This window comes from Leptodactylus fuscus, chromosome 4 (assembly GCF_031893055.1).
Source record: "Leptodactylus fuscus isolate aLepFus1 chromosome 4, aLepFus1.hap2, whole genome shotgun sequence".
In the NCBI taxonomy this organism is placed as follows: domain Eukaryota; kingdom Metazoa; phylum Chordata; class Amphibia; order Anura; family Leptodactylidae; genus Leptodactylus; species Leptodactylus fuscus.
Genome location: NC_134268.1, coordinates 35,734,314 through 35,759,806, shown reverse-complemented (window position 1 = coordinate 35,759,806; position 25,493 = coordinate 35,734,314). Strand labels below are relative to the sequence as shown.

At 42.0% G+C, this 25,493-nt stretch overlaps 1 protein-coding gene across 1 annotated transcript in view; it reads left to right on the top strand.

The window, feature by feature from the left end:
* The window catches only part of VPS13B (vacuolar protein sorting 13 homolog B), a 705,368-nt gene that overhangs the window by 315,432 nt on the left and 364,443 nt on the right, over nucleotides 1–25,493 (top strand). Inside the window, exon 22 of the mRNA XM_075270303.1 lies at nucleotides 18,903–19,030. Coding sequence (XP_075126404.1) covers nucleotides 18,903–19,030 — 128 coding nt within the window. The remainder of the gene's footprint in view (nucleotides 1–18,902; nucleotides 19,031–25,493) is intronic.

Below are 25,493 nucleotides of genomic sequence, written 5' to 3'. Positions count from 1 at the left end.
GGCTGTATTCTTACAAGAGGAGGCCATGTTTGTGATATTGCTTCTAATCTTCAGTGAAGTGCTTGCAGTGCCACATGCAACCTCTGTACAGGGGCAATGCAGTTTTTGCAAAAAGCAGCCCTGTTTTTCTAATCTTGCCCAATCCCTTTAACCCTATTAATAGCCTTGGTTGATCATTAAAATGTCCTGGACTCACAATTCAGAATTCATTGCCATAATGTGTGTGCACTAAGTGGCTTTGAAAATTATAATACTTCCTTTTTCTCCCTCATTTTACTCCAAGGTTAACAAATGCTTTTGTTTTCTTTGGATTGCTCATTTGGACTGAAGTGTCATGATTTAGCAGTTATTTTTAGTACTGAGGGAAAAGCAGGCCTGCGCACTTACACAAAGCAGAGGTGTGAGTCTCCACAACAAACGGCCGTGTAATGAATCTGCACCCCAGCTCTCTGGGAAATTTTACAACAATTTTCATGCAGCCTACAGTTCACTCACCGTCAGCGTCGCACAGATCATAATGTACACCCCACTGCCAGTAATAAGGCTGTAAATTCCACCGGGGGTATCTGGTGATATCATAAACCACAGCAACAAAACGCTGAACGGTTTAATAATGTCACCGGAACTCTTAGATGGAATTACAGCATGGCTTTTTACACGGCTTTTGGGTGTATTTTATTTACTGCAATACATGGTAACCAAAAATAACACACACCAATTTGTGCTTCTCGGGATCTGTTTGCAGCTATAAATGCAATGACTTTGAATGAGATATTGTGAAAGAAATCACAATGCTGGAACTGGTTGTGTGCGCTCAGTCAAGGACCCGCAGTCATTAAAACACCATATTGTAATACAGCCTTTAAACATCTGCACAGAGGCTGCCCGGCTGCTCACGTCCCAGGGCTGGCCTGTGCTGGAGCATGTGTTGCTTTGGCTTCAGCGTGTCTTTTGCAGTTTTTAACCATGCCAAGATGGATTTGTGCTCTTACATAGCCCAATATTTAGAAATGGAAGGGGCATCAAAAAGATCACCAAAAGTTAAGAGTGGGAGAATTGAAGCCGAAATACAAAAAATTACATTTTTGGGGTACTAGTATTATCCTATGTGCTTTGTTGATGAATGCACACAGTCTGAATAAGGGCCCGTTCACACAGAGTAAACACACGTGTATTTTGGCAAAATACATGTGTAAAAAATACATGTTTAAAAATAAGACTCCCATTGACTTCAATGACATTTTTTTACATGTGTAAAAAAAAAACCACATCAAAATACACGTGTAAAATGTCATTGAAGTTAATGGGAGTCTTATTTTTACACGTGTATTTTGCCAAGATACACGCTCGTTTACTCCGTGTGAACGGGCCCTAAGGCTGCTTTCACATGGATGATCAGTTTTGCAGGCTATAAAAAAAAAGAACATTGTATGTCCTAGTATATGTCTGTGACAGGTCCGTATAAGATCCCCATGCCATACGCTTTTTTTCCGGATGCAACACAAGTGCTGGCTACATGCACACGAACATGGAGAAAACAGAACATATAGCTGCCTGTGACCTCCATGGACCCATACTTTTAATTGATGAGCCCGGGCTGCAAAACGGACAAAAATAGGACCTGTTCTCAATTTTAATACGAGGTTCGCGACCCCTCACATGGACCCATGATAACACATCATTGCGTGTATGGGGCCATAAGAACAGAATCAGTAGGTTGCTAGCCATTATGAACACCACTAGCACATTAAAAAAGCACACATTTTTGTGCATGGAGTCTATCAGTGACAAATGGATGAAAAACGTACAACACACGGATGGTGTCCATGTGCTATTCTTTTTTTCACAGACCAATAGACTTGAATGACAAAGTAAGAAATAGCGCATGCTGCGATTTGTTCTCATTCGATGTACGAACAGCTCCATTCACCATTATGGGTCCACGTACTGTCCGTATGTTGTCCACTTTTTTCACAGATAACCCTCAGTCAGAAAAATTGTTTGCGTGAAAGGACTCTAAATCACAGCAAACCAAGGGTACCCTAACTTAAAGTAAATTAGCTCTTTCAGTACTAGGTGGAAATAGAAATACTAGTTTGGCAATAATCCCCGCATTATGTTATTAGGCTTATTGAAAAAAAAGTCATGCATGTTGTTAAGGGGGCTGTCCTAAGAGACAGCAAACAGAGGCACTGTTTTCCTAATTACATCCTAGAAAACAGATTTGCATATATTTCCCATAATCCTCCAGTGGAGCGAAAATGGCTTGTAAGTCTCCATATGCCTGTAAAGGTGCGCACTCCCTAAGGAGTGTTGTTATCCCCTAACCCTGGTCTATAGTTTCTTACCCTGCTAAACTAGTATCCCTACCCTGTGCTGATGAGATCCAACAGATCGAAACAGCACTGTCCACAACTGGGAATCTGTTCCTTTTGGAATAGAAATACTAGTTTGGCAGTAATCCCCGATGTTATTAGGCTTATTGAAAAATTATATCCTGGAGAACAGATTTGCATATATTTCCCATACTAGGTACTGCTGATTCCTATGGCCAGAACTTACAAGGATAGCCTAGCAGTGCTGCTCTGTACTCATCCCTTAGCTCCTATAGAACAGAGTGGGAGCTACAGAAACAGCTAAGAGGCCTAGCATAGATGTTTAACCCATGAAACTCAGTCTATGTGAGTGCCGGATTCCCCGGCCCTAACAATATGCTGGGAGAGGGTCTTCTAGCATTATATTACTATCTATGATGTTGGGAGTTCCTGCCTCCCAGCAACATACTGTCTTCAATGTCTCCTGTGTCTGCTGAGATTGCTCTTCTCGGTGACTCCTGACCACGTTGCGGCATCTGAGAGACAATGCAGCCCCAGGATTCATCACTTGAGAAACCAGTCTTTGTATTAGAGAGTCTCCGCTGATGGAACCTGACTACAGATGACACTGTAGTCAGGAACCTTACCCACTGAATTCTGTACACTAGTGCCAAATACACCCAGAAGTGAAACAGGACTAAGAAAACAAAAAAATAACTATTACATACTACTGTACACAGTGGCAGATTTATTTGTTAGGGCAAAATAAAATATAACTACATATAAATAAATGTGAATTTGCCTCTAAAATATATTTGTATACTTAACGAGTTTTTGCTTTTTCACTTGGAGACTAGAGACCTGTTTAAGCAGAATATTTCTAGTGATCGCATCAATAGCTTGCACTCGGTGAGCCGTATGATCATGGTTTATTCATGCCTGCTGCGTAGTGTTTGACCACTCATTAGAAGGAACAAAATCAGCAGGTGACGCTAACTGGGGTTAAGTAGTCACGCATGAATGGACAGTCAAGTGCTGCCAAGACCTTTACTCTGGTATTATACAGGTTTCCAATGGTCAGTCAGTGGGAGTTAAGAAGCAGGAATGTGGAAATGGGATATATTACATTGATGATCAGGCGGCTTTATTGTTGTAGATTGATTTCAATTACCTTTGAATTGGACAAAGGCCAGCCTAAAAGTGACCATACACATTCAGTAGCTGACGGCTAAAAGGTCTTTTGGTTGACAGCTATTCCTTCTAACTATCCCATACACATGCACCCCTATTCAGCCAAGTGTGCATGTATTGGCAGAGGAGAGTAAGCTGCTTCCTGACACTTCTTTTGACTTATTCTCCAGGAGAAAAAAAAGAATAAACACTGAACATCAATGGGGCAAATTTATTAAGACCGGCAAATCCTACACCGGTCTTAGTAAACGGGTCGACTGGCGCGCGGAGAAAGAGGCTGAATGGAACTGGAGTAGATTTCTGTTATAACTCTCGCTAGAAAACTGGAGTGAGATATAATAAATCTGTTGAGCCAAGGTGTCCCTGCCCCGATACCCATGCATTTGCACAAGAAAGGGCCTTGCGTCTAACTTCAACCTCAATATCATCCCTCTATGCCAGAAAGAGGGAATGATTTGGGATACAGCGAATAATGAATCTCCCCCCCCCACACACACACACACTTTGTCTAATCCTTCCCTCCCCTGACATTATCTGTATCAGCGTTATCAGCACATCCCACCCCTCCTCCCTACTGTGCATGCAACCATACCAATCCTAAGTGCCTAAATGAGAGCAACGTACAGCCCACATAGTGACATACTTTTGCCAGATAATACTTTCATGCCTTTGTGACATTGACATGCTACTACATCACATCCATGTATTGCAAATATTATATTTGGTGCAGTGCAATAAATATATACCTCTGCACAGTGCGGAAATGATCCTATCACACAGTGGCCAAATAGCAGCAAATAATATATTCTTCTAATAACAGTGCTCTACAATTTATATTTAGATTCATAGTGGTAGCCAGCCTTAGGTGTCTGGCCATATGCATTGCATCCTTGGTCATCAATATTTGACCAGTTGGGGAAGGGGACCCCTGGACCCCCAGAGATCAGCCGTTTGAAAAGAGTACATTATGTGTGTAAATGCTGTGACTAGAGATGAGTGAACAATGTTCTGATCAGCCGATCCGAACAGCACGCTCCCATAGAAATGAATGGAAGCACCTGGCACGCAGACTTTGCCGGAGGCCGGCCGGCGTCACAGGTGCTTCCATTCATTTCTGTGGGAGCGTGCTGTTCGGATCGGCTGATCCGAACAGTGTTCACTCATCTCTGAGCTGTGACCTCTTCACTGAATGCCAAGCTCAAGACTATACATTACATAGGGGCTATTGTAGCTGTACCCCATTTACTTGAATTGGACTGAGATGAAAGCGGGCAACGGGACAAATCAATGTGACATTATTGATGGGCGGTCAGCACTCTTTGTAGGCTAGTGGGTGCAATTTCAATGGGAGACTGGTCCGGATTCTTCACATAGGTAGCAGCAGGCTGGAAGAATAAGACCACTCCAATGTAGGAACGGGATTCTCATTTTCTACTTCTACTAGAACAAAGCACAAAATGACTCAAAACTTCAAAAAAGGTAAAACTGATGCACCTCCAGCATAAGATCATGAAATCCAAGAGGAAACCATGTAGGAACAAAAAAAAAAGATTGTAAGCTATGTGCTTGGGGGATTTAGGCTGTAATTGTTCATAAAGAATAATCTTTCCTATGCCAAGCTCCAGAGGTGAGCTGAACTGATTTCTGAATGTTTGTACATTTACCAAATTTCTCATTGGTGTAGTAAGTCCCCGACCACTGGTAGTTACTGACTTTGATTCATGTTCTTTCCAGTTTCTCAAGTGCTAAATGACTTTTTCTGCAGTTGCCAATGAATTGTTAACTGAAGCATGTCAATTGTGGTGGCACATATTACCCAATGTGCAAAAGACATTTTTCATAATATTCCCCTAGAACGTGTGTATTATGACATTGACAAATTATAATAGATATCCTCTTGTGACTCGGTACACTAATGTATATTACAGCATGATTAGTAAGATTTGGACGGATAAACTTGTTTCTTAAAGCTTAATTTAGAATCCATGGTTACCTCCGCTGGATGCCTGGAGGGTTTGATAATCCCTTCTAGTGGTTCTAAGGGCTGTCTGAGAGTTTAAGAAACTAAAAGAGCCGCAAGACATAATTTACCTGTAAATCCCTCTGCCTCTCCAGAGTTAACGCTTCGGTGGTGCCCACTAGTTTGGCTTCTTCTTCTTACATGCTTTACAATACATAGCAAGCTGAAGAGTGCCATTCACTAGGTAAATCCTTAAGATTGTCTGTTTGGCAGCTAGTTTTCCAGCCCTTCTTTCTCCTCTCTTGAATGACCATCTAAGCTAATTTATGACCAGATCAAAGTTGATTTGGTTGTGTATCAACTTAGATGTTTGTTCAGGGGCAGAAGACTGTAAGACTTCCAGTCTGTGGGATTTACTAGTGAACGGCATACTGCAGCTTGCTATGTAGTGGATGTGCATGCCAACTGCTTGCAAAAAGTATTAGCACAAGAAAAATGAAATGAATACAAAATGATAATTAAAGGGGCTCTATCAGCAAAATCATGCTGCTAGAGCCCCACATATGCGTGCATAGCCTTTAAAAAGGCTATTCAGGCACTGTAAAAGTTAAATTAAACTACCCCCCCGTTTTAAAATAATAACTTAGAAAAGAATCTTCTCTACTTACGGAACGTGCGCCCTGGGCGGGCATTCAGGGTGCGCCGTCGTCTTCTTCCCCGCCTCTTCTTCCTCTGACGTCTTCAGGTCCCGTCCTCCTCCGGCGCTTGCTCGCGGACACTGATAAAAAAAATAGCCCGGGCGCATGCGCAATAGCTGTAGTAGAAGCCGCGTGCTACTGCGCATGCGCCCGGGCTGTTTTTTTTTTATCAGTGTCCGCGAGCAAGCGCCGGAGGAGGACGGGACCCGAAGACGTCAGAGGAAGAAGAGGCGGGGAAGAAGAAGACGGCGCACCCTGAATGCCCGCACAGGGTGCACGTTCCATAAGTAGAGAAGATTCTTTTCTAAGTTATTATTTTAAAACGGGGGGTAGTTTAATTTAACTTTTACAGTGCCTGAATAGCCTTTTTAAAGGCTATGCATGCATATGTGGGGCTCTAGCAGCATGATTTTGCTGATAGAGCCCCTTTAATGTTGTTTATGAATTATGCTTTAGTATAGGTCTTCAATATCAGATTGGTGGTGTCCAACATACAACACCCCCAGCGATGAAGAGACCGTAGCATTGAAATGGTGCTTCCTTGTTTACCATGCACAGTGCTGTGCATTGTATAGCTGTTGTGCTTCGTCTTGCAGCTCAGCCATATTAACTTGAATGGGACTAAGCTGCAAACTGGCAATGTGACCAGTGAGCGTGGCCTGTCAAGCGGTAGCTACATTCACCCATTTGGTGGCAGGATCTGGACCCCTCTGATTGATATTGATGACCTATCCTAAGGATAAGTCATGAATATTTAAGTCCAAGAGCACTGATTTCATTTTTTACACTTATGGACACCCCCAAAACATGGAGCTGGTACATGTGGGATTGGTGATGGCGCGGTCACCTTTAGGAAAGATGTTCTGTTGGGACAGTCCATCTAAGGATATATGTCGTGTATCTTTATATTTTGGGGAATGGGATGCATCAGATTTCATGCAAAAATTTCTGGAACTGACCTTCTTATCTGAATGGGGCTTGCAGATATCTATATGAGATTTCTGCTTCAGTTCTGCCTCGTGAGAATATAGTGCAATGGTGGTAAAAGGAATAAAACAATGAATCTGGAATCGGACTGTTTTTTTGTTTTTGTCTTTATCCATGATCTAGAATATCATTTCGGGTGTATCAAGGCATTTTTAGTGGTTACTGGAAGGAAAATAAGCTCCAATGTATCCATTCTATCACAGTTTTGTCTGATTATTCATCAGGACTAATGACTAAATCAAGAACCACAATGTTGATTTAGCTGCAAAATAAGGGATCCCACATTCCTTCTCATACATTACTTTCCATGTGTTCGATACGTTAGCCGATTATTTTATTAAAACCCTCTGTACAAATATTGTGCTGGTGAGTTTAGTCACATTGATGTTTACCCAATGACTTTGTAAGACTGTTTTTTTTGTTTTTGTTTTTTTTTCATTTCTGCCAAGATAATGCTTTAGGCCTTGTGCACACTACCTGGTTTCATCCCTATGCAAACTGCACTGTCCAAGCTCTTATCGGGGCTCAATAGCTAAATACACTTTAAAGAGCTGACAGAGACTCTATTACATGTCAGTCATAATGAAAAAAGAGAGAGTAAAGGTGAATGGAGCAGCCGGCCATGCTGCGAGACAGCTGAATGGTCTGAATCCTCGGCAATGAGATGTAGATACTGGTGAAGTGTAATGAGCAGTATCTGGCAAACGGCGCAAGATAGATAAAGCAGTGTATTAGGTAAAACACTTCGCTTAAAAGGGTTGTCTCTTTATAGATACTTATCCTCTATCCACAGGACAGTAAATAAGTGTCCCATCGCTGAAAGACCCGAACACCAGGTCTCTTAGTGATCAGGAGAACGGGTTCCAAAAGTCCTCCTAAGGCCTCTTATGACTGTAGTGCCAGTGCACTTCCATGACTTGCGCTCCATTAACATCTATTGCTCTGCCAGGACTGTAATCTCCGTCTGCACCTGCAATCCCATAGAGGTGATTTGAGCACCAGTCACACAAGCAACCTTGTACTTCATTCACATGGAGGTCTTTGGTCCCCCTTCCTTCTGATCACTGTGGGACCCAGCATTCAGGTGCCCAGCCATCGGATACTTATTCCTTGTCTTTTGGATAAGAGATACTTGTCCATAATGGGACAACCCCTTTAGAGCAGTTTTTTAAGCTAGCAGAAAAAAGTAGTATGCTGCTTGTTCTTCATGGGAAGAATATGCAAATATGTTTCCTAAGATGTAAATAGGGAAACTCTGCCTCTGTATGCTGCCCTCTATGGGAAGCTCCCTTGAACATCATGCCCGACTCTCTTTATGCTGCCCACTATGCATATTCTTCCCATGATCCCCTACAGTGTACTGAGAAGCATTGCCTTTTGTGGAGTATGTTATAAAGTGACACCATATATACCATGTGTGCCACCATAATGCACATGGCTGATTCCCAACAACCCCAGCTGATTTGCCCACACAAACCACAACCAACCTTCCTCTGTAGTTTTACATGGCATCCATTCAGAGAAGGGGGTGCCATAATATAGAAATGTGTTGTTGGGTCTGGTTATTTATCAGGAATCATAACGTGACCGAGTTATGCGGCGTTCAAACCTGCGCCTTGACCTGTTCGCCTTGATTCTGGACACTGGTGGTTTGCTTTAAATACCCACTGAAATGAATGAATTTTTAAACTGACCCCTGGCAAGCTGTCCCCAAGCAGTTTTTCTAGGATTTAGGCAGAATCACGGTGGACTGGTCAAGGCGCAAGTGTGAATGTCGCGTTAGCTGCAAAAGAAAGTAACCTTCAGCCTGGGCTGTGTAGTCATAAGTTGGAACAAGTTTTGGGTGTAGTCAGAGTCTAAAAAACTACTCTGCCTTCAATAGAAAGTGATTAGTTCTGGTCAAACCAGGGCCCTTAAGCCATTATAGTTTATGGTGTGCGCAGGTATCCGCTGTTGTATTTGGACCTGGCCAAGTGTGAACCTATCGTTACTTTAAATTCTATTATACAATTATCGATACTCTAGAATTCATTAGATACATACTTTGTTACCTATTTACTTACATAAGACTCAATCACTAGCTCTTTTGTGATATAGAGGAGCTTTACTGCATCTGAATGCCTTTCGCTGCCCTTTATGAAGGAGTCGGAGTCGTGATTTGGACTACCCACTGCACAGCCCTGCCTGCACTGTACTTACATGTATGTGATACCTTTCCAGAACACTTTATTACAATTATTGCATTGTGTAGCCACTAGTAATAGCCTTCGTAAATCCTTCTGCAATCGTGGAGTCAATTTTGCCACCACGAATGAAGGTCTCCGCTTCAGTTAACGGAGGGGGATCCTGAACCTACAACCTAGTGAAGCCGACAAGCCCTGCAGACCTCATAACGCAGCGTATGACTTTCATGATAGCTTGAAATGCATTCAGTATATTGCTGAAACAAGGTATGCAATGCCCACAAGTCAGTGATGATGTAATAGTTATCAAGGCGCTACCATTAACATGATCTATATAGTAATAAAACCAGAGTGAATGACCTAACAGGATGATGAGGATAAACTTAGATGACAACCCAAAGTTTATGACACAGTTCTAGAAAGTATGCAGCTTTAATCACCCGAAAACGAAATCTCTCCCATCTGCCCACATTTTACATTTTACACTCTATTTTCATTTATAGGGAAAGATTACTCATGTTTAATGATGAGATCTGCTGTAGCCGTTTTCTGTAATTTCCAGCTGTAACACGTAATTTATTACCGCGCTGATATTAATAAAAACAGAAGCAAAAGAAACACACCTGCGTCAAACTATACCTACAGGACTCGCCTTCACTGTAAAATAAAATAACAGTGAAAAAACAGTTTCAGGGTTTTTTTTTTACTCAAGGAATACATTACCAACTGTTTGTATAAGAGTCTCCATAACAACGTGGTCGACTGCTGCAAAGATATGGCAATCTATGGCAGAAGGCATTGCTATACAGCGGTGGTGACATCATCTTTTTCCAGCTTTATATGGACCCTACTTAGACTGGTGTATTTATGTTGTGTTCTGGATCCAGAGCTCTGGTTTAGTCTTCTAGTAAAGTAATGGTTGACTGACTACCAAGATAGATCAATAGAGCAGAAGAAGCAACCTTCTCATGAGAGACAAACGTTTGTTAAATTGGAAGGTTCCCACAGGACTGGGTCCTCCTGGGAGGAGTCGACCAGCCGGACAATTCATCGCGGTGGCCACTGTAGTGGAAATATAAAGCGTATTCAGTAACTTTAGACTTAAAGGGGTTTTCCAGGAATTGGACAAACTACAGAGGGGCCCAAGGCAAGTCTAGTCACATGCTGCATGATGGTCCTTGGAATCCTTAGACAGCTTAGACCAATGAGTGGCCTCAATCCCTAACGTGCTGTTTTTTGGTTCTTAAAAGCCCTGCACCCCATTTCACTGCTGAGACCAGTCAGTGGCCCCAGTTCTTGCAGCTCCGTTGTTCACTGCTGCAGTCTGGTCAAGTGCTGTGTGTCGGTCCTCAGAAGCCTTGCACCCCACTTGACTGTTGAGACCAATTGGTGGCCCTAACAGTCACAGGAGAGGGAGTGGTGACATACGTGTGACTTGACCTGTCCCTCTCTAGCCATTGATTGGTCTCAGCAGTCATTTGGGTGGCAGGTTTGGATTGGGTAGTCTGTTACTATGGTGCCATATACAGTTTGGAGCAACATGTGGTTGCAAATTTAGATATTTTGTAATTTATTGGATAATAAATTACTGATTTTCACTGGTGATACCAGTTCTATTAGGTTTGCTTCAACTCCTCTCAACTGGTTTTTGGTAGTAGGTAGTTTTTATTTTCACCCCATCTGCTTCAGTCTGCATTAGGTTGCCAATGGATATGATCAAATTCTCAGGGATTCTCCTGCATTCATTGGCAGCTAATGAGGACAAAAACCTGGGTACCCCTCGTTCACATCTGCGTTTGGTAATCCATTTGGGGAATCCGCAGGGGGACCCCCTGAATGGACTACTGAACGCATTGACAAGCGGTGTGCAGTGAAAGCACACGGACCCCACAGACTATAATGGGGTCCCTGTGCTTGCCACGAGATCTCCACAGGGAACATGCGGACATGACAGTAGATTGTGAACTACTTTCCTATCTGCATGTTCCCTGCAGAGATCTCGCGGCAAGCACAGGGACCCCATTACAGTCTATTGGCTCTCTGTGCTTTCATTGCTCACCATTTGCCAGTACGTTTGGTAGTCCACTTGGGGGGTCCCCATGCGAACTCCCCGAACGGATTAAAAACGCAGATCTGAACAAGGATTTAGAAAAAAAAAAATCTTTAAAATGCTGCAATTTTTAATCATTATTTTTTACAAAAATGTTTCACTATTAATCTTCTACCAATCTGAATATGCTCTTTAACTAATGACAGGGGTACTGTAACGTGACAGCAGGCTTTCCGAATATTTTTGTCTCATGCCAGCCACTGACACTTATGCTATGACTATAAATCACTATCTTCAGATTTTGTGTCCATATACTATAGTACATCTAGTGTATAACGTCTGATTTTGTGGTTAGGTGACCTTTTCTTATGTAGAGAACAAACGGAAGAGATATATAGGATGGCACTGCTGAGTATATGGATGTAAGTCCTGGTGAATAGGAGATGACTGTGAGGATTAAACCTTATATGCGGCGAGCCGTGGGGGTGCTCAACGACCAGAAAAAAGCACTTATGGAAGTAGAACAAAATATAGGAAAAATTTGGAAGGGCACTCACCCACACCGAGGCTCATCTTCATAAAAGACTTCTTTATTTAAGGTAACACATCTTAAAAACAATTAGTGCAGGGAGGGAAAAACAGCATAATATGGCAAGCAGGCAACAGCCGTTTCGCGCAGCTCTGTGCGCTTTCTCAAGCCTTAGAATGCAATGACCTTTTCTTATCCTATATCTCTCTGAACAGAATTTTAGATTTTACAGTTATTTTACCGTAAACACTAAGAAATGTTTTACTGGTAAATGTGAACGATCTTCTACGAAGCAAATTTCTTTTAATATTTTTTGTGCCTAAGTTGACTTGTGCGTGTCCTTTACAAATGATCTGTGATGTGAATTCCATAGAAGCAGCCAGGACTACTCCAGTTGTTCGAGTGTTGTGTTGTGATACACCATGACACCTCACCGCACATTCAGCTGGGACTCTGGGATGCGAGTGGAGTTGTGTTACTCACTCAGCAATGATGTCATTCTACTGAGTTCTCTGTAAAGCAGAGAGTTATAAACTACCATAATTGTATGGATCCTAATGGTTATTGCAGTTTTATAAGTGGAAATAATGTACAAAAACAGCACTTTCATGTAATTAGATTTTACGTGATGTCATTTGGGGCTCTGAACTGCACCTGTTGGAAAGACTAACAGTCTCTGAGACTAAAATGTGCATATCTTCCCTGCAATCACTCGAGGATTTTTCGTGGTTTTGTTCCTAATTTATCAATAGTAAATGTACCCAAAAGACAAAATGTATAAATGTTTGCTTTTTCTCCGCAGCTTGTTAAAATACTAAGCGGTTTGACCACGTTGTTTTTATATGTACTTTTTGCAAATTGGACACATTGGGGTGGTAGGACATTCAAGGGGCCCTTACACAAAATAGGGAACAAATGTTTGATCACTGGGGTTTGACAGCTGGAATTTCAGAATGGATTGTTGGCCGGGTACATATACGAGAGCTCCATTCACATAGGGCAATTTTAAGCCCTTGTTTTAATGATTGCCCAAAGTCGGTAAGTAAGTGTTGGTTGGGAGCTTGGTAGACTAAAAGTTAACCATTAGAGATGAGCGAGTACTGTTCGGATCAGCCGATCCGAACAGCACGCCCCATAGAAATGAATGGATGCACCTGGTACTTCCGCTTTGACGGCGACCGGCCGCTTCACCCCCCCGCGTGCCGGCTACGTCCATTCATTTCTATGCGAGCGTGCTGTTCGGATCGGCTGATCCGAACAGTACTCGCTCATCTGTACTAACCATACATATTAGATTTTCTTTGGCCAAAGCGGATGATTTGTCCATTTTGGCCCACAGACAGCTGGCAATCTAACTTGCAGATGAGATTATTCACAGCTGGCCCACCTGAGACTTTAGTCTGACGAGAAAAGTTTGGGTATTCTCAAAATTTGAGCCCAGCAGTATTTGGCATGATCGGCCACTTTTCGGCAAATTGCGCAGACTCACGATAACACCATCAGTTGGCCGTCCATTCAGAATCTAACGTATATGGCCAGCTTAAGTTTTCTAAGCGATGTCTGTGTCAGATCTTGTGATTTGAAGTTCTTGTCTTTTCCTGACAAATCCTTTTTTTGTTACAACGGTCCCCTGACAATTGGTGTCATGTCTTTGACTCCCCAGAGATCTGCTGAAGAACCTGAAATCAAATTTTATATTACCTTGCAATAGCATAAACAGTGAAATGAAGAATCAGACTGTGTCCATTGAAATTGGTTTTGTGTAATTCATGTAGTAACAGTCCTCCAGAGCAAGGGGCGCTCTTTGCAGCCAGTCATGAGTGATCTTAGCAATCGAGCGCCAACTAAAAATTCATTTTATTCTTTAAACAATTTTTGCCTGATATTTTATGGATTCCTAAAGTCAGAATTCTTCTGCCTATGGCTTCCTTCCATACAATGGCAGCGTCTTCTTTATGTAAGTGACAAGGTCAGTTTAATGTGTTCTAAGAGGCTTGAACATGTATGAGATGAAGGCAGTGAACCATGCAATGTTATTTTCTGTCTGATCTGTCAAACCACTTGTGACATTACTGGATTTTAGTTCATTAGCCAAGAAACCAAAAAAAAAAAAAAAAAATTGCTGAGATACCATATTGTCACTAGCCCATAAATAAGGCTTGTGAAGCGGCGGAGGAATGTCGTATTCTACCTACTAGATTCCCCCGCAGTCACTGTTTAATTAGTTAATAAAATGGATCAGGCGGTATTGTGTAAGGCATTAGCTCTGGGTAAGTGCTCCTACAGGCGGGGTGGTAATTGCTTTTACGTGTTACGATGGGCTGATTTTCCTCGGCCTTTGATCATGTGTAACATGATTTCATTTGCTTAACCAAACATTCTCGGAGAATGCCTTTCAGCGCAGAATCCAGCGTTTGTTTGGAGAAGTAACTAATAATCAGCCCTTTACCTATTCGGTCACAGTTAATGTGTTGTACTAAAGCGCTGCATTTAATGGTCTTTACATAATCACTGTTCATAGTAGCTGAGAGGCGCTATACGTAGCGTGAAGCGTAAATAAGTACTGTGCTAAGAACAGTAGTCATTCATGTATCTTTACTGTAGGACACCGTAAGGCCTTTCTAAAAGGGAAATCTGCCGACATTTTAAAGTATATTGTGATAAAGGAGACCACCCTGAAATACTGGGTGGTCTTTGTGGAAAATGAAAAGTGTTTGAAAGCGGAACCTTGCCTAACAAACTGAAGAAGGAAAGCTATTGTCGCTTAAAGGGATATCCAACCTTGAACACTTTTTTTTTTTTTTTTTAATCTAAGCAAACTGCAAATGATGCTAAATTACATTACCAGTAGAGATGAGCCAGTAGTAATCGAAACGGCAGTTTCGAATAGCATGCACCCATAGGAATGAATGGACGCAGCTGGCACGCAGGGGGTTAAGCGGCAGGACGCCGGCCCTGTCTGCGTGCCGGCCGGCTCCATTCATTCCTATGGAATGAAACTGCCGTTTCGAATACTACTCGCTCATCTCTAATTACCAGTAAATTAATGATACAAAGTTCTACAAATTCCCTCTACATATACAGTATATCCAATCCAATCCAATCCAACTAATATTATAAATGTGAAAGTATGTGTGTTTGGATGTTTGTTCCTCAATCACGCAAAAGCAGCTGAACATATTTGGATGAAATTTGGCACATACATAGATTCCCGACTGTTATGAATTTATGTTCACATACAATATTACGCTGCTCTTGCAGCTTGTCACAGGTTCTGATAAAGCCAGGTCTCTCTGTATGAACACACGCTAACCCTCAGTCCATTGTGTACATGCATTTGCATATTATCTGCTCTGCTCCAGGCAGTGCTGACACACTGGAAGTGAAAACACCTTTAATCCAAATTGGCAGTTTGCCAATTTTAAACATGCTGGGGGAAAAAAAATCTAATTTGTTGCAAAAAAACAGAGGTATGAAGGTAGCCAGAAGCTCAGGGTGATCATCGAGGCCAACAACACACTCATTATATGGCGTCCCAGCGAGCTGCTGAGATGCCGGAACAATCACAGGCACGGTGCGTGGAACAACTTCAGTGCCAGGACAGCTTGAGAGCTGCCGAAATGCTGGAGCAAGCCAACCATCGATGGCAGCAATTTGCTGAATATAGGTGGATCATCGACGCTAACAACACGCAGATGACATCTCGGGCAGAGGCTAGTGTGTGTGTGTATATATATATATACATATATATATATATATATATATATATATACATATATATATATATATATATACTCACCGGCCACTTTATTAGGTACACCTGTCCAACTGCTCGTTAACACTTAATTTCTAATCAGCCAATCACATGGCCAATCACATAATTTAGAACAATAGATCACAGCAGCTAAAACAAAGGCTGCAAACATAAAAATCGCAGAGCGGCCGTTATGACCGGAATGCTAGTGCGGAGTCAAACATACTTTAAGCCTCTGTTATAAATACTTTACTTAGAACATTAAGTTTGGTGTTATGGACTACAACAAGAAAAGGAGATAGAAAGTTCAGTGATAGATCAGGGATAATAGTACAGCTAAAGTTCACTGCAGCGTCATGGCCTCTTATCTACACTCACCGGCCACTTTATTAGGTACACCTGTCCAACTGCTCGTTAACACTTAATTTCTAATCAGCCAATCACATGGCGGCAACTCAGTGCATTTAGGCATGTAGAGATGGTCAAGACAATCTCCTGCAGTTGAAACCGAGCATCAGTATGGGGAAGAAAGGTGATTTGAGTGCCTTTGAACGTGGCATGGTTGTTGGTGCCAGAAGAGCTGGTCTGAGTATTTCAGAAACTGCTGATCTACTGGGATTTTCACGCACAACCATCTCTAGGGTTTACAGAGAATGGTCCGAAAAAGAAAAAACATCCAGTGAGCGGCAGTTCTGTGGGCGGAAATGCGTTGTTGATGCCAGAGGTCAGAGGAGAATGGCCAGACTGGTTCGAGCTGATAGAAAGGCAACAGTGACTCAAATAGCCACCCGTTACAACCAAGGTAGCCAGAAGAGCATCTCTGAACGCACAATACGTCGAACTTTGAGGCAGATGGGCTACAGCAGCAGAAGACCACACCGGGTGCCACTCCTTTCAGCTAAGAACAGGAAACTGAGGCTACAATTTACACAAGCTCATCGAAATTGGACAATTGAAGATTGGAAAAACGTTGCCTGGTCTGATGAGTCTCGGTTTCTGCTGCGACATTCGGATGGTAGGGTCAGAATTTGGCGTCAACAACATGAAAGCATGGATCCATCCTGCCTTGTATCAACGGTTCAGGCTGGTGGTGGTGGTGTCATGGTGTGGGGAATATTTTCTTGACACTCTTTGGGCCCCTTGGTACCAATTGAGCATCGTTGCAACGCCAAAGCCTACCTGAGTATTGTTGCAGACCATGTCCATCCCTTTATTACCACAATGTACCCAACATCTGATGGCTACTTTCAGCAGGATAATGCAATGCCATGTCATAAAGCTGGAATCATCTCAGACTGGTTTCTTGAACATGACAATGAGTTCACTGTACTCCAATGGCCTCCACAGTCACCAGATCTCAATCCAATAGAGCATCTTTGGGATGTGGTGGAACGGGAGATTCGCATCATGGATGTGCAGCCGACAAATCTGCGGCAACTGTGTGATGCCATCATGTCAATATGGACCAAAATCTCTGAGGAATGCTTCCAGCACCTTGTTGAATCTATGCCATGAAGAATTGAGGCAGTTCTGAAGGCAAAAGGGGGTCCAACCCATTACTAGCATGGTGTACCTAATAAAGAGGCCGGTGAGTGTGTGTGTATATATATATATATATATATATATATATATATATATATATATTTATAGTATATATAACTTTTTATTTTTTTTATACACACACACACATATATTACATATGTATTATGCTTTTTCATTCTGGACCACCTTTGCTGGGGTCAAACAAAACACATGTCTGTTTTGTCAAAATAGCAGCAGATAGTTGTAAAGTGACACTAGGTCACGTTTTATTGATATGATTGCAGGTGTACAGAAAATAAAGTAAAAAAGCAAACAAAAGAAAATCCCTGCCTGTCTGGTGCTTACTAGACATGAAAGGTCTCTACCTAGCAGCTGGAGAGCTTCTTCCCATCAGCTTACAGACATAACAAGAACCAGCAATCTCTTACTTACATGTATCTCTCACACAGACAGGCTTTCATTGTCTCCATCCAGAGAGAGATCTGCCCTCCTAGTCTCTTATATATGGGGCCTATCTGAATGACCTAATTCATTAGTTAGCAGGTAAGGGCCTGTGCCTGGTACTTCACATAGGAGAGAAAGCTGGGAGAAATCTACCTCCCCTCCGCATCCAGTTCTGCACAGGTGACATAATATATGCCATATATGTATATAGTAATATGAGGGGGCAAAGTGCATACTGTTTATACATTGAACCAGGCAATAGCTTAGTATGCAGTTACCTCCCTGTAGTGGTGTCCAGAACTAATCGTTTCAAGGAGTTTTTTGGGACCTTACTTTTGATGTCCTATAGCATCGGTTATCAATAGTAGTGAGTGACTGTCTTGCTGCAGTAAGTACTCCCTGACACTACACTGTGTCCGGAGCTGTATTTGAAGATGGTTTAGGATTAGAGTTGAGCGAGTAGTATTCGATCGAATACCTCGCCGGCATAGGAATGCGTGTAATCCGCCGAACACCAAGGGGTTAAACGCTTTGAATATTCGATGGGTTTAACCCCTTGGTGTTCGGCCGATTACACACATTTCTATACCGGCGAGGTATTCGATCGAATACTACTCGCTCAACACTTTTTAGGATACATTCACATCTGTGCCAGGATGTCAATTGCTCTGGTGTATAGGGGAACCAAAACAACCAACATGAACCCCACAACAACAAACACATACGGAGACCGGCAGATCCATGCGCTATGTCAAGATGGAGTTATTTAGAAGCCATTTGCCCCTCCTGACCTAAATCAGTAGCCTCCCACCTAGTGAACCAGAAGTACCCTGCTTTTTAAAAAAAAAAAAAAAAATTCATTTTGTAAAACAAAACCGAAACCTGGTCATTTTTAGGTGTCAAAATCTGAACTGATCAATTCCTTTAATATTTTACTATTTCACCGTTTTGATATGGGCTCCAAATTTCTTTAAAGTGGTTATATATTAAAATTCTGGCTCTTTCCAGCAGCCACTAGGGGGAGCTTAGGAGCTTACTGTGTCCTGATTTATTCTTGAGATCAGTATGTTATGATCATGCATAAGTTCCTGCACTCCCTCTAGTGGTGGCTGCAGGTTATCATCATGTTGTATTGCCCTGTATTAGTAAAGCCGAGCTGCAGGAGATTCATCTGTGAGTCCTTTTCAGGTAATCTTCAGTAATTATATAGATTTGCATAACAATAGCATTTTTATTTTCTGGTTTACAGAATCTCGTCCTTTGTCAGTCCCTGCTAAGATGGTACAGACCTCAAGAGATACCAGCAAGACTCCAGAGGAGAGCATGAAGGAGATTATCAGAGTCGTCTGGAATGCGGTCAAGCGTCTGACTCTTCAGGTGAGTTTCTTGAAGCGTTAGAAAAAAACAATATATTATTAATTTTTATTACCTTTTATTTCAAGTTTAGTGTTTTGATTTCTTGCAGTTTAAGTTTATAGATACAATTATCATCATTATTATGCTTAATGATCACATTCTGTTACAACGTGTCTCTAGTGAGGATGAAATGTAGGTTTGGTATAGATACTGTAGCTAGTTTCTGTACTTAGATACTTCTACCTTCTGCTCAATCTACTCCTGACTTTGTCTCAAAAAACACAACAAAATGTTCAACTTGGGGCCTAAGAGGGTTTTTCTGGGATTTCTTAAATGGGTTATCCAAATTTATGGCCTATCCTTAGGATAAGTCATCAATTGAAAATCCATGGAGGTCCAGCACACCCCCCCCTCCCCAAACCTCCCTTAGTACTGATACTGCTCCACATGCCATGTGACACTAGTTTGATCGATCACATGCACTGATCACAGCTCAGTCCCATTCAAGTGAATTAGCTGAGCTGCGATCCCAAGCTCATCTACTATACAAGTATTGGGGAAGCTGCAGAGCTCACATGAGCGCTGCAGATTCTTGAAAGAGCTGGGTGTCCGATCCCGATGATCTTAAATTCATGAATAGAGATGAGCGAGTATTTCCGATCAAATACCTCCCCTCCATAGACGTGTTTTTAAAAAAAAAAAAAAAAAAAAAAAAAAAACGCGCCAAGGGAGGTTGGTAGAGAAATGAATATTTCCCGCCTTTCCACGTGGTATTCGACTGAGTACACCAATAACTATGCAAAGGCGTGTTTTGATCGATTACTACTTTTCGATGGAATACTATTTGCTCAGCTCTCTTCATGAACTATCCTAAGGATACGTCAACAATTAATAAGCCCTAGACATCCCCTTTAATTGATAAGTTATCATTTGAAGAGATCTGACACCTGGCACCCCACAGATCAGCTTTTTGAAGTGGCAGCTGCATTCCCTTAGTACCACTCCACAGGCCATATTCCGTCACATTCGCAGTTCAGTCCCTTTCAAGAGAATAGGCTAAGCTGCAATACCAGGCAGAGCCACTATACAGTTGTGTATAGTGCTATGCTTGTTTTTTGTTTTTTTTGTGAATACTGAGGCCTCTGCAATAGCTGATCAGCAGGGGTTGTAGGCTTTGGTCCTCTAGTGATCCAAGGATTGGTCAACACTTCAGCCTTAAAACTCCTTTAAGCATTTCTTGTGACGTGAATTGTGCCATGTAAAGTACAGCTGTTTTCTACAGTTTACCTTTCTATGAGGCTGCTTTTCCTGATACCATAAAAGTCATTCTGGTTTGCAGTCAGCTCGGAGCTCTGTGATTGAAATTCTTGCTTGGAATCAACATCAAATTTGCAAATGTTTTTCTAAGCCACCGTGAAAATGATATAAAGCTCCTATTTTGCAGAGAAACATTAAGGGCTCTATTCACAGGAAATATTATGTACCTATTTCTTACCCACAAACTAGCAGAACAGATTTCTAAACTATACTGATATTCACTAGGAACTTGGCTGGGAGCGGACAACCGTGTTTTTACAAAGGAAAAACAGGATGAAACTATAATCATGATGTATCGTCATCTTCATAGGATTGAAACAGAATGATCTTTTGTTTTCATCCGCTGAGGTTTCATTTTTAGAACCTAATTTAATGGCTCATTCCCAGAATACCAAAAAATTCTAGGTGTGTGTTTTTTTTTTTTTTTTGTTTTTTTTTAACTGTGTAATATAAAACGTCTTACTTGTCACGTTTTTAAGACGCCATATTTTCTTGGAGTCATTTTTCTAGGAATTGTCTAAGATTGTTCATTTGGTTTATGTAGCTAATGGGTAACAATTAGAGATGAGCGAACACTAAAATGTCTGAGGTTCGAAATCCGATTCGAACAGCCGCACACTGACTGTTCGAACAGATTTCGAACCCCATTATAGTCTATGGGGGGAAATGCTCGTTTCAGGGGTAGGCAACATTCAACAAAATTATACTTACCAAGTCCACGAGTGACGGTCGGGCTGGATTCTCCTTGAGGTGTTCTCCCTCGCAGCGTCCCCGCGTCTTTTTCCGGCTGGAATTCACTCTGCCTAGGCATCGGGGCCTAGGCAGAGCCGACTGCACATGCGCGGTCGGCTCTGCCCAGCCCGACGTCTGAGCAGAGCCGACTGCGCATGCGAGGGCATGCCCACGCATGTGCAGTCGGCTCTGCCTAGGCCGAGTGAATTCCAGCCGGAAGACGCCGCAGGGAAGCTGCACGGAGAAGACTTCTAAAGGTAAGAGAAGAACCAGCGTTGATTGGCAGAATGTATAGCATTCTGCCAGTCAACGCTGGTTCTGCATCGAACCTTAAACTTCGAACAGTTAGTAGTGTTCGATCGAGTATGAGTATTTCGAGTACTGTAGTATTCAATCGAACACCTACTCGATCGAACACTACTCGCTCATCTCTAGTAACAATCAGAGAAAGAGGTTAATGTTAGCAACACTGGTGATCTAGGACACTGAAGGGGTTAGTGACTGAATCCTTGGTGTTCTGCTGGAGTGAAGGGGATTATGATGGTGCATTCTTGGTAGCATAGGACAATGGAAGGATTACTGACACCATTGCTGGTAGTCTAGAGCAGTGAATCTTAACTTCCATGGTATTCTTTGGCAGAGATAGATTTAATTTTGGCATCCCTAGAGGTCTTGGGCAGTGAAGGGATTGATGTTTGCATCTTTCATGGTCTACTGCAGATAAATGGTTTGTTTCTTAGTATCTTCATGGTCTACGGTTAAAATAAGAGTTTATTCCAAAATCCCAGCCGAGGGCAGAAAATAATTAATAGTTACTTAGTAGATGAGATTGGATGAAGACATCAGTCCATCAAGTCCAACCTATAACTCTACAATCCCTACAGTGTTGATCCAGAGGAAGGCAAAAAAAAAACAAAAAACCACGAGGCCTATGCCAATTGCCCTATTTCAGGGGAAAAAATTTCTTCCCGACTCCAATTTGGCAGTCAGTATAAAAACCCTGGATCAACGTGTCCTTAAAATCGAGAATCAATAATTCGTAATTTTGTTCTCTTCAAGAAAGGCATCCAAGCCCTCTTTGAACTTGTTTAATGAATCCACAATCACCCGGGGCAGAGAGTCCCATAGCCTCGCTGTTCTTACTGTGAAGAATCACCTTCTATGTTTCTGGTGAAACCTTCTCTCCTCCACACGTAGGGGATGTCCTCTTGTCACTGTCACTGGCCTAGGAGTAAAAATATCCTTAGAATGTTCTTTGTATTGTCTCTTCATGTATTTGTACATTGTTATTAGATCTCCCCGTAGATGTCTTTTCTCTAAACCCCAAGTTTGTTAATACAGTATCATTGGTGGTCAAGGGAAATATAAAAGGTTAACAATATTGCTGCCATCATCCCTGGTGGTCTAGGGAAGAGAAAGGGTTCTTGTCTTGGTGATCTATGTAGAGGCTAAAAACTCAGCTTCCTCTGTGCTCTGATCATATAGAACAGTAATGGAGGTCTAGAGAAGACAAGAAAGCACAGGGGGTCTCTATGCCAGCAGATATTTCCTGAGCACATGAGTCTGTAAGGCTATGGTACCACATTGCGGAAAAGCTACTTTTTTGTTGCAGATTTTGCTGCAATTTTTTGAGACAAAACTAGAAGTGGTTTCATTAGAGTGAAAACGTATAAGAACTTCCTTTATATTTCACATTGCTTTTGTAGCATTACTGGCATTGAATTAAAAAATCTGCAACACAAATAGTAGCTTTTCTGCAGCTTGGAGCTTTAGTCTAAACAGGATTTCTGGGCCCAAGTGGATTTAGCATACTGTTGACCTATCCACAGGATAGAGCACTAGTATCTGATGTGTGAGGATCTGACACCCGGACCCCACGCAGATCAGCTGTTCTAGTAGCCTCCACATTTGGGAAGTTAAAGCAGTGCACAGGGAGCCCGTGCAGGTTGTACCTTCACATGTGGATTCAAGAGGATTTACTGCGCCAATCCTTTCACACAGGCACACAGTTTGATACTATCACAGCCATAGTAATCAGAGATCTGTATTGTAATGATCCGTGTACCTGTGTCCTGTGTGTCCATGACATGGAAGTAATTAGAGTGAATGATGAGATAACGTGGGAAGGGGTTGAACAGATGGGGGTTAGTTTGGGGAGTGTAAGTGCAGAGGTGCTAGATTAGTAAATGTGGTTGCCTGAAAAGATGAGTCTTTAAGATATACTGGAAGTTGAGACAGGACGGGATATAAGCGTCCAAACACTGGGGGACTAATCTCTGGATCCCCAGCCATTAGGAAGACAGGAGGACTGACTCCATTCCAGGGAGGCCTTTTTGTTCCCTCTCGTCCTGATTATTTGGGGCCCGGCCATAGGGACTCTAGTGATCGGACACTTATCTATATCCGGTATAGTGTTTAGAGATTAATCTGGCTGACGCATTTCTTAGGTTGATTACTTATATCTTGCAGACATATTGTAGCCTGTATACAGTATCTGTAGGTGACCTCGGAAATTTTGATATATTGCATGCGTTTTATATATATTTGGTATATTCACGGAGGTCATTGTATCCCAGATCTTATTGGGAAAGGCTAGTTCACAGCAAGGCTTTGAAGTATAGATCCCGCACAATTCCTCCTAATCCCGACAAGTATTACGACTGCCTCACAGACCTACTTTATTTGAGGCTTGTCTTTTTCTTGGACAACTTTGCCTTCTGGTGCTGTCACTGCTCAGTGTACAATTGATGTTCTGCTGGTTTCAATTGTTCTTGCAATTAAAACTGAGTTAGTTAATTAGAATCTAGGAGCTGAATGAGAGGAATGGTTCAATAAGCGCTGCATTCCCTATGGAAATCGAGGAGACCGGAGGATGATGGAATCTGCCCTGGATTCTGCCATCTGGTGATGGTTACTGCTGGCGCCCTATATTGTTATATGAAGTTAGGATGATACTTGTCCAACAGATGGACACCAGCAATACTTCCAAATGTCTCTCCTTCTCAAAACAAGATGTTTTCCCTCATTAAATGTTTATACACCAAGAAAAGTGAAAGTATCTCCTGAAGCTGTCAAGCACACAGTATGTGATGTGACGCCGGAGCACAGTGCACCAAATGTAGTTTGTTGGAAATCAAGCGACGCGTTTCAGCCTTGTGGATAATTTCTTACCAATAAAAGGGTTAACCCAGTCACATATTTACTCTTTATTTTAAAGGACCTGTCTACTTTTCCAACATTGTGTCTTAATATAAGATAGGACATCAATTTTAGATCAACGGAGTTCTGACTGTTGGGACCCTCACAGATCAGCTGTGCACCACATAACCACACTAGCAGCAGTGCTCACTTTTCAGGTTTAGCGGACGCAAGCTGCAGTACTCACAATCACCACAATTAAAAGTACAGTGTGAGTGAGCAACGCAGCTTGTGTGGTCACAAGGGAAACAGCTGATCTTCAAGGGTCCCAAAAATTGGACCCCTGCCATCTAAAAATGATGTCCTTTCTTATAGATAGGACATCAGTTTTGATAATCCCTTTAGTTATGATAGTTGCCTCGATATCCAGATTTTAGCAACATCTTACAATTGAGGAACATCCACTTCTTGGTTCAATCCAACACATTTCTTCCCGTTCATGTTTTGGTCACATGTCATCTTTCTAACTTAGTTCATTTTCTAAGCCAACCCCTTTCACACCCAAAATTGAATTTTGATCCCAAACCACAACATTTCTCTGGCCGTTGTCCCCATAAGGAACTAACTCCCTGATCTAACTCAAAACTAGATGGACGTTAGACCCCAAATAAGGTCAGAAATCAGATCAGACTCTAAAGTATCTTCAGACATCAGATCAGAATTCCTTGTGGATTTCTCCTTGCTCTTACGGTACACAGTCCTCCTCACACAATATCCTAACACCCATGTAAAACTTGTTGGGTTGATCCTTGCATTGGGATTTAGACGTGATACCCTAGAGAATATTCCAGAAGTTCTATAAGGGTAGGTAAGTATGGTATAGGTGCTGGTGATGTCCCGTAATGAGGACATGAGAAAACATGGATGTGAGAAGTATTGTGCAAAACCTTGGCTAGAAATGCTACACGCCAGAACTGAAGTGCTTATTTACAGTCTCTGAGTGGTTGATGTCAGGGTGTTGTATATTTTTAATATTTATGTCTGCCTTCCCCACATACTAATTCTTTATCTGAAGTGCTAATACTGTTTTTGTTAAAGATTCACATTTGAGATTCATAGAACTGATTGGAAATTTTAATTTCCGGCATCATCCAATACCAGAGAACAACTACTCAGAAGAGGGGCGTTATATAGACTATATTAAGAATTTAATGGTCTATACTGGAAATACCAGTATCACAATTAGATTTGTAGAAGCATGGGACTTGGTACCCCCAGTGTTCAGCTGTTTTTTTAT